The sequence below is a fragment of the Eriocheir sinensis genome, chromosome 24 (assembly GCF_024679095.1).
Source record: "Eriocheir sinensis breed Jianghai 21 chromosome 24, ASM2467909v1, whole genome shotgun sequence".
NCBI classification, from domain to species: domain Eukaryota; kingdom Metazoa; phylum Arthropoda; class Malacostraca; order Decapoda; family Varunidae; genus Eriocheir; species Eriocheir sinensis.
This window is the reverse complement of record NC_066532.1, coordinates 2,056,197-2,066,578: the sequence shown is the minus strand read 5'-3', so window position 1 is coordinate 2,066,578 and position 10,382 is coordinate 2,056,197. Positions and strand designations below refer to the sequence as shown.

The 10,382-nt window shown below is 42.0% G+C and overlaps 1 protein-coding gene across 6 annotated transcripts in view; it reads right to left on the bottom strand.

Annotated features, from left to right (window-relative positions):
* LOC127002721 (glutamate receptor ionotropic, kainate glr-3-like) overlaps positions 1-9,588 on the bottom strand; it is a 63,726-nt gene extending 54,138 nt beyond the window's left edge. For 2 of the 6 annotated variants that reach the window (XM_050868807.1, XM_050868804.1), the window contains exons 1-3: positions 9,161-9,588; positions 5,635-5,791; positions 5,441-5,532 (exon numbers count right to left, since the gene is read on the bottom strand). Coding sequence is in view for 2 of the 6 variants with exons in the window: in XM_050868802.1 (XP_050724759.1) it covers positions 9,161-9,274 (114 nt within the window). In the remaining 4 variants the exon portion in view is untranslated. The remainder of the gene's footprint in view (positions 1-5,440; positions 5,533-5,634; positions 5,792-9,160) is intronic. The other 4 variants (XM_050868802.1, XM_050868803.1, XM_050868805.1 and 1 more) reach the window with 3 other exon arrangements.
* Between the last annotated feature and the right edge of the window lie 794 nt (positions 9,589-10,382).

Here is a 10,382-nt window from a genome sequence, read left to right as displayed (position 1 = left end):
CTCGCACAATATAGAGGATCGGATAACTGGTTTGTTTATGGAGTCATGAAGAGTTAAAACAACTTCCATCAACAACAAATATAATTTCAGCCAATCTGCGATAACTCAAAAAGGGGCTGGGCTGAGGGGACAAAGTAGTCTGGCGGCAACTATTGCAACTTCCCTTGCGATACTATTGCTATGTTTATAGCTGACAAAGCAAGCGCACTAAGAAGTAGACACCTGCACTAAAAAAGTAGAAGCACCAGTGGCATAAATTTGTTATGTTCGCCTTAACAGTAGTCTTCTAATAGGCTGTGACATCGTGTGTGGAGTAATCGACATGGCCATAGTAGCCTAGCCCTCGGTACAGGTAGCTTGCCACCTGATCTCCTTGCCTTCCAAACTGACTCTTAGTCATCCTCTCTTACCCGTTTCGGTGAAACCTTTGCTATTGCGCTGGACAAATCAAAAGCTTTTGATAGGGTCTGGGACAAATCTTTGCTTTCCAAACTACCCTCCTACGGTGTCTATCCTTCTCTCTGTACCTTTATCTCCAGTTTCCTTTCTGGCCGTTCTATTTCTGCTGTGGTAGACGGGCACTGTTCTTCCCCTAAACCTATTAACAGTGGTGTCGCACAGGGTTCTGTCCTATCTCCCACTCTCTTTCTGTTGTTCATTGATGATCTTCTTTCCAAAACGAACTGTCCTATCCATTCTTACGCCGATGACTCCACTCTGCATTACTCAACTTCTTTTAATAGAAGACCCACCCTACAGTAACTTAACGATTCAAGGCTGGAGGCAACAGAACGCTTAGCCTCAGACCTTACTATTATTTCCGATTGGGGCAAGAGGAACCTGGTGTCCATTAACACCTTAAAAACACAGTTTCTCCACCTATCCACTCGACACAATCTTCCAAACAACTATCCCCTATTCTTTGACAACACTCAGCTATCACCTTCAACGCTAAACATCCTCGGTCTATCCTTAACTCAAAATCTCAACTGAAAACTTCATATCTCTTCTCTTACTAAATCAGCTTCCTCGAGGCTGGGCGTTCTGTACCGTCTCCACCAGTTCTTCTCCCCCGCACAGTTGCTATCCATTTATAGGGGCCTTGTCTGCCCTCGTATGGAGTATGCATCTCATGTGTGGGGGGGATCCACTCACACAGATCTCCTTGACAGAGTGGAGTCAAAGGGCCGTACCATAAGGCAGCCTCCTCGACTATAGAAGCTCTTCGGCCAATTTCTCATACCATAAACTTCGAGGGGCCCTCTCCGTAAGCGAAGAAAAGGTGTTGAGGGGCGAAATTATTGGAATTTGGCAAGGGGTCGAGATAGGCACATCTTCGTGAGCCCCTTCGCATATTTTATGCGTCAATTCTGCATTTCTCTCATTAATATAGTAATAAATGATTCAGGAATTATAATAAAACGTATTTGATCTAATATGAATCTGCAAAAGTTTTTTAAATATATGATTTAAAATATTGTTTAAGACTTTAGGGTTGTATCATGATTTTTAACCCTTGCCGAGTTGCCGTGTCAAAACGCCTCCTTGGTCAACTCAAGGAGCTAGGTAGTCTTTTCCTATAGCTCCGATGGGGGCTCGAGCACTTTTCTAACGGCTCCTTGCTTGACGCGATGGTAGCGAGGGGCAGAGATGTGATAACGCCGGGCACATGTGGACTCCTGGCTGTGTGCGTGGAGAGAGGTGGAAACCAAGGGGTGCTGACGTCACTCCCAATCCCCTGGGCCGCCCCTCTCGTAGGCCTAGTGGAAACACGGGCCGCGCAGGGAAGCCAACCCAATCACTCACGCTATGTTCCCAATTATACCTCTATTTGTCTTTCAATCAACCATTTTCTTCGTGATTATACATTGAAAAATATGTATGATTACACTAATATATGTAAAATGCTTCAATTATCAATATTTCCGTGTAGAGATGTTTACAGAGGCTACCAACCCAACTCGAAGAAGCCCTAACGGAGGAAGGGGCCGAGATCACCTTATAGTATCCGGCAGAAAGGGTACACCGTTTAAGGGAAGAGGATGAGGAAGGTTTAAAGGCTGCCTTATGGTACGGCCGAAAGGCTCTTCGTTTCATCAGCTCTCCTCCTCATACTGATAGCCTTCGACCTCTTAAATTCCGCCGCCATGTTGCCTCTCTTTCTATCTTCTATCGATATTTTCATGCTGACTACTCTTCTGAACTTGCTAACTGCATGCCCATAGCTGGGCGTTATCGCGATAAGTTATCGCGATACTTTATCGCTGATAACAAAATCGGATTATCGACCATCCGCTACTTATTTAAATATATATCGGTATCTTCGTTACTTTTGTAACCAAACTAGCGATAATCGCTACTTTTTTTCCGCCTCTCAGGAAATTTTTTTTGTCTCCTTACTGCGCATGCGTGGCCCGGTGTTGTATGAAAAAACTTCGGGGTATGAAATATCTTCGGTGATGAGATTTCATACTTGGGTCATGAAAATTAAAACACTAGGTTATTTTTTTTTATGCTACTCAAAAAACAATATATCATAGAGAAAAATCATTTAACTTTGCCCCAAAAATGATTATTCACTGCCTCAAATTTGATATTCCATATTCGTTTATGAGCATGTCATGGTATTGAAGGCCGGGTGTTGTGTTATTTGGTGTCCCATCGTCAAAAGCTGGCGCTTTTGTTTACAAACACTGGTCTCTCGTGAACTGTTCATGCTCAGACCATTAAGTGTAGACCTGTACAGTCTCACAATGCTTTTTCAACACATTAAGAGTTGTTGGAAAGCTGAATCAAACATACAGTACCACCATCCTCGCTGTTTCTAGAACGACGTACACTCTGTACATATAAATACAACTCGTACAGAGTGTCGTCCTAGAAACAGCGAGGATGGTGGTAGTTGTACTATATGTCTGATTCAGCCTTCCAGCAACTCTAAATTACGGTTTAAAAGTTTTGTGGGACTGTACAGGTCTACGCTTGCTGGTCTGAGCATGCACCGTTCACGAGAGACCAGTGTTTGTAAACAATTTTTGACGGTGGGGACGCCAAATAACACAACACTGGTTCAGGCATTTCTAGTATTAACGTCCATATGTACGTGTCAACGTGTGGTTTTAAGATTTTGTAAGTTTCCTAAAATACAGATAATGAAAATCTGAATTCATCAATGTAGTTCTATCTGAAATATCAATATAGTATCGTTTTCGCCTATCGGACTTATCGCTAGCTAGTATCGGAATTGTGGATTTATATCGGGTATCGGTTATCGGTTATCGCCTATATTTCTGTCTCTAGTTAACGAATATCGGTTATCGCCGTTAAGGTTTTTCATTATCAGTTAACGGTTATCGGGAATAAGGTTTTCTGTTATCGTGCCCAGCTATGTGCATGCCTCCCGCGGCCCCGCTGTACACGACTTTCTACTCATGCTCATCCCTAAACTGTCCAAACCCCTTATGCAAGAGTCAACCAGCATCTTCACTCTTTCATCCCTCACGCTGGTAAACTTTGGAACAATCTTCCTTCATCTGTATTTCCTCCTGCCTACGACTTGAACTCTTTCAAGAGGGTATCAGGACACCTCTCCTCCCGAAGTTGACCTCTCTTTTTGGCCACTCCTTTGACCTCTGTTCAGGAGCAGTAAATAGCGGGCTTTTTTAATATTTTACTTTACGCCCTTGAACGGTCTCCTTTGCTGTAAAAAAAAAAAAAAAAAAATGAAACTAACCAGACACTGTAATGACAAAAGATACGGATAAAGACTCCAAAAAGCCCTACGCCGTCTAGAATCCTTTGGCTTGGGGCTATTGGGTCCTTCACTGAACACACCTGCCATCTGGTGGCCCTGGTGGAACTACCAAAATTAATATGCATGCGGCATACGTTCAAACAAATTTTTTTTTTTTTTTGCTATTATTTAGAAATCATATATTTTTCTCATAGCTACGGTATAGAGATACTTGAATTACTAGTAGTATTTAAGAAACGGTGAAATGCAAGAAATAGGAAATTTAAATATATTTTTTCCCACATGAACAATCGTCACATGCTCTGTTGTTCCTTTTAAAGTTCCATATAGTGAATGTAATATTATAAGATGCTAAAGATGTATGTATTATGATTTAAATTAGAAATATTGAATAATATTTGCTGCCGGCAGCGTACGATATGTTTAGCAGCAGTGTAAACAACCTCCTGTGCTCTGATTGGAGGGACAGAGGAATGCATCGTGTTTAGGCGGCGGCGTGGCAGCCGGAGGAATGTTGAGTGGCAAAATTTTCAACACTTCCTTCAACTACTGCTATAAAGTTTTGAGAACATGACACCATGCCAGATTTGTTTGACTTCTCTTTTCTTGCATGACGGAAGTATTTACCCACGAGGCCGCACTGATGCATTCCTATTAACCACGGGATGGAGTGTTGTAGGATATATCGATAAATGCTCTTATTTTGCCACCAGTATTAATTACAACGACATGAATAATGTACAGCACTCAGATTTTTGGTGTAAACATGAGAGTGACAGCTAGTTTGGTACAGAAAAATGCCAATTAAGCCTCGCTGGACCCCAGCACGCCACAGCGCTTGCTTCTGGCAGAGGCTCCAGCAGGGCCACCAGATGGCAGGTCAGCTCAGTAGAGGACCTAATTGTCCGTCTCGCGTTTCAAGAGCCAGGGAAACAGATATTAATTCCTAGTAGATCAATTTCTCATGTACTCACAGAATTGGTAAGGTACATGAAGTCCCTCAGGTAAGAAATGATGAAGGTGCAATGGAAATGACAACTCTCTAGTCTAGTTACCCAGTATATATGGACCATGGTACAACTATAAAAAGGCCGTATAGACAATGGAAGTGACAGCCAATGCGAGGAAGCTGAGCACCAAGGGCACGCGCACCTATATAATATGCCCCCAACTTTGCCTTTACCTTTGAGGCATGATACCTTTCAAACAATTAAAATTATAGTCGACGGTGGCTGAATGGATAGCGTGACGGTGCCGCGTTCAGGACGACGCGAGTTCAATCCCCGCCCGGTGCTACCAATCTGGAATTTTTCAGCCGCCGCCGAGTGGCTTATAACTACCCACACGCTGTCCAGAAGACCACCTATCAACCCGGACTCTAGATTCTAGGATCAAAGATGAGCTCCGGGAGGGCAGCATCAGCCAATGCAAGATGGCGCCACTATAAACACTCGCCTGCGCCAGAACGGGCTGGGCCGACCATCAGGGCCCACCGGGAAGAAGCCTTGGGCCGACCCTCAGGATCCACCGGGAAGAAGCCTACCGGCGCAATAGGCCACGACATAAAAAAAAAAAGTAAAACTAAGGAGTGAGGGCTACAAACATATACATTCAGGCTTAAAAACTGCCAGTGCTTCTGATGGCATGAGATTAAAACAAAAAAAGAAACCTGTGGATATAACTTACCTCTCGCCATAAACAGCTATGGATCCAGTTTACTGTTTCTTTCGTTATCTTTCACCCTCTTGGAAGTTCAGACTTCTCATCCAAGCTTGACACTGTAAACAAAAAGAAAAACTGATCAGCCTAAAATAAAATAAAAAGATGGATAGTAATAGATAAATAGACTAATAGATAAATAGGTGTAACACGTACTGTACCTTAATTTGCAGTGATGACTAGGTTTCATGCCTTCTTGTTGTGGTCTGTGCTTGTTCACCTCTTTTTCTTTGCCGTTGTTATCCTGTTTTTCTTTACTTCTTTGTGGGGCTGGAGCTTCTCGCCCCTGACCACTGACTTATCTATGAATGGTTATCTCTGAATTGATAGTGGGGAATTAAGAGGATTTCTTATAATGTCCCCCACCTCTTAAGACTAGTTAGCCAATATCTTAGTTAATCAAATCAAGGTGTCTGTCATAACGCACTAAGTGGCTATTGTTGGGGCACCTGTAGCACCACAAACAATGCCCTTTCGAAAAAAAAAAAAAAAAAAAAAAACATTCATCTTACCTAGATTTCTTACCAAGATGGGGAGAACCCCTTCTAGAATCAGGTGACGCCTCTAACCAAGACAGCAAGTGGATTGTCCTTTAGATGTTCTGATGGTTGGCTAATGTGGCATCACCAAGACCACACAAACAACTGCCATAATACTCTTGAGTAAGTGCCAAGACAATATAGTCAGGTTGGCAATCCCGAGTGGAGACCACAGCACAGCACAGCCACATCACAGGACACAGGTTTACAAGTCAAAGAGATACTCAACAACCCAAAATCAATCAAAATCATACAAAATTTGACCGAGAGAAGTGTGGAGATGCCGTTTGAAAGCATTAACAGAATTCACCACGACAACTGATTCGGGTAAATTATTCCAGATGCTAATGACCCGCACTGAGAAGAAACGAGCTCGAACATCAGTGTTGTAACGAGGAACAAAAAGCTTTAAGGAGTGACCTCTTGTGTCTCTGTTGAGATTTCTAACAAAGAGGTGACCTAGATCCGGACAAAACCCTTTCAGAATGTTGAACACCATAATGTGATCAGCTCTAATCAATCTTCCTTTAATGGAATAAAGACTCAATCTAGCGAGGCGTTCACTATATGGCAGATCATGGAAACCGGTAATTTTCTTGGTCCACCTCCTCTGAACATTTTCTAAAAGCCTAATGTCTCCTGTATAACCAGTGAACCAAACCACAGAGGCAAAGTCCAAGATAGGGCGAATATGCGAGATAAAAACTGCCTTCATGAAATCCGGAGATCTGCAAAGGGTACCCTTTAGAATACTGTAACCAATGCCTCCAGCCTTGCCAGTGATTTCTCTCACATGCAAATGAAACTTTAGGGAGGAATCCACCTTGACCCCAAGATCCTTATAGTTATCTACATCTTGTATGGGCTGGTTTCCAATAAAATATGGTAAAGGAGCAGGAGCATGAAGGAAATTCCTACTAAAGTTCATTCTGGCACATTTACCAACTGAGAAAGATAAACCCCAAGAGCTGCTTGTGTTGTAAAGAGTGTTGATGTCTTTCTGCAAAATACTGTGAGAAATTAATTGGTTAGACTTAGAAATTTCAGTAGCTAGGTATAATTTAAGATCACCAGCAAATAAACAAAACTTACAATTTAGTTCTGAAACTACATGATTAATGTAAATGAGATAAAGCAAGGGACCAATTACCGACTCTTGGGGAACACCACTGCTTACTTCCGCTCTATAACTCTTACTACCATGGACAACTACTTGCATCATTCTCCCACTCAAATAATATTTCAGCCATCCCAGCAAACACCCCCCAATCCCAATACTAGACAGCATTGTGAGTAATAATCTATGATTAACAACATCAAAAGCTTTCTTGAAATCAAAAAATATCATATCCACTGACATACCACTATCATAGAAATGAGTCACATAGTCATAAGTATACAACAGTTGCTCGAAAACTGATCTACCCGATCTAAAACCATACTAATGCTGTGAAAGTAAGTTATTATCTTCCAAATAAGAAGTAAGTTGAGACACAATTATTCTTTCAAAAGATTTACAGCACACTGATGTCAAACTGATTGGTCGATAGTTGAGGGGATCAGAATGGATTCCACCTTTGAACAGTGGCATAACATTGGCATCTTTCCAGTCTGATGGGACTTGCATTGATAAAAGAGATTTTCTGAACAACAAGAGCAAAGGATAACTAATGGAGGGGGCACATCTCTTTAAAAATACTGAGGGTATACCCTCTGGGCCACAACAAGCAGAAGGTTTCAGCTTAGAAAGGATAACCTCAATTTTAAAAATATCAAAACTAAATAAATTGTCACAATGCTGAACAGGATAAGCATTCAGTAAGCCAGCAGAAGAAAATACACCAGAGAATGCATCAACAAAAAGATCTGCCATGTCAGTTGTGTCAGCGCACCAGCCATTATCTCCAAACAGCGGTCCAATAGTAGGACGCTGAACCTTCTTGCTACGAAGATAGGAGTGAAAACGTTTAACATCAGGATTTCCGGGAGAAACTAAAGATCTTTCATATTTAATTACAGATTGATGGGTAAAAATTCGTATTAGGTCCGTGCCAGTATCTCATAATCTACTTTATGAAACATCACTATCTCTTCATATATCTTTTCTACAAACCTTCAACAGTCATGGAAACGCTTTGAAAATCCAATTCAAGGACTTTTTTTTTACTCTTGAAAATAGGGGATAATGTTTACGAAAGCGCGTCGCCTCCTCTGGTGCTGGCCGCGGCGACGCTGCAGCCTCCGCAGCCGTAAAATAGCTCGCAGAGGGCTTAGGGTCGGGTAGCATATTTAAACTACTCCAACCGAACTTTACGACCTACTAACGGGGGGGCTGCGCCCCCCTCGACCCCCCCTTCTAACCAGGGGGGGCTACGCCCCCCTCTGGACCCCCCCTCCTCCCCCACATGTATATGTGACTTATTTCAGCGAGGAGGTATTTCTCGCAACACCGGCTGCAGAGTCGCCGCGGCCAGCACCATGCTTTCGTAAACATTATCCCCTATTTTCAAGAGTAAAAAAAAAAAAAAGTCCTTGAATTGGATTTTCAAAGCGTTTCCATGACTGTTGAAGGTTTGTAGAAAATATATATGAAGAGATACTGATGTTTCATAAGGTAGGTTATGAGATACTGGCACGGACCTAAAACGAATCTTAACCGATTGATGGACAGCATCTTTATATTGAACAGATATTGTCTTAAAAGAATGCCACAACCTCAAGGCTATTGGGGAAGATCTGCCAAATTTTGACCGAGCATCCTTATACTCCAACCATACTTGGCGTTTATGCCGTTTTAAAGAAAGAGGTATAGATTTTCCCCAAGGAGGTTTCCTGATTCCTGATGCCTTCTTAATTGGAATAAATAGCTGACTGGCATTAAGCATTAAACTTTTAAATCTCAAATATGATTGTTCAATATCTAAGCCAAGAAATTCATTATCCCAATCAAAATTCAAAATATGATGGTTTAACAAGGTGTAGTTGCCATTATAAAAGTCAAAGTTGTTATGTACATTATTGATGTTTGGTCAACCTGGTCACATACAGCGTGATACCATACGGGACATCATCACACTGTAGTCCATTACCACTGTTGGTGCCAAGGATTCTAGAGCATTCTTCTCTAGACTCCTTGGTTGCTGCTTACCTTTAGTGATAGGCTTGGGAGTCTGTAGCGTGTCACTTCGTATTTCCGACGGCTTCCATACATGTCCAGCAGGTTCATGTCTTCATTAGGTGCTGTCCACTTGTTTAAACCCATCTCTGGCACTCCATCTTTCTTTTGGTATAGTGTCGTTGCTATCACTGCCTGGCATTTTCCATCACAGCTGTTTTTCACGGACACACTAGATGAGTTTGCTCTTTGTTTACGCCGCCATTGGGACGGACACTCGAAGCTCAAGTTTATACATCTGACAAGGCTTTCGTAGGAGTTTTGCGCCTTTCCACGGGGAGTTTTATGACCCTGCAGTGCTAGTTTGACACTTCTTCTGTATCAAGAACCTAGAGAAACACTCATTAGAACCCGATAGACCTTCCTTTCGATCTCTGTAAATGTGAGAGGCGGGAGGCCGGGAGCACCTCATTACCTTTACAACGGCGCCTCCTTTACGGTGTCTGGTTCGTCATTTTACATTATATTCCGTCATATATCGTTTAGTTTCCTTTCTGTGATCTGAAGGCCAAAAATAAAGAGTCCACCTATTGATTGATTAGTGTTTTTTGTTTATGGATGTCGATGATGATATGATGGCCGCTGTTCTCGCATTAATGCAAGCTGGGCACCTGGAGTAAAACGTATCAGGTTTTCTTTTTCAGCATTACAGAAACTTCATTCTCCACTGGGTCAGTAAATTTAAATATCCTTGAGTTCACCCTTTGGCGCCACCTCCATCAAAGACCTCCATGGCTCAAGGTTACAAGATTGTCGTACTCGCCACATTGTAGTTTCCTTTTTCTGACCCAAGACTATCGGAGAAAAACATCATTGATAAACGGTTTTAACAGGAACTTTGATTTAATATCGTTATTTATACAGGTGAAAGACACTTCGCCCTGCGCTGAGATCTGTTTTTCTGTGCACATTGGTTCCATGCACTGCCTGCTTTTCTATTTTCCTTTTTCTTCACTTTTGCTTACTTATTAGTCTTTTCTTTTTGTATATCTCCTTCCTACCCTTTTGTTTCTTTCCACTATTGCATTTTTTTTGCTTTGAGGGTTTGAAGCAATGAAGTTAATACCTTACACAAAAAAATTCTTGTCGTGTTGGGAAAAAGAGAACTGCACAATGAAAGTGGCGTGAAACTAACAAAAGGGCATAGAAAAGCAAAGTCAGGGGAAGAGAAGAATTGAAAAACACATCAGTTCAG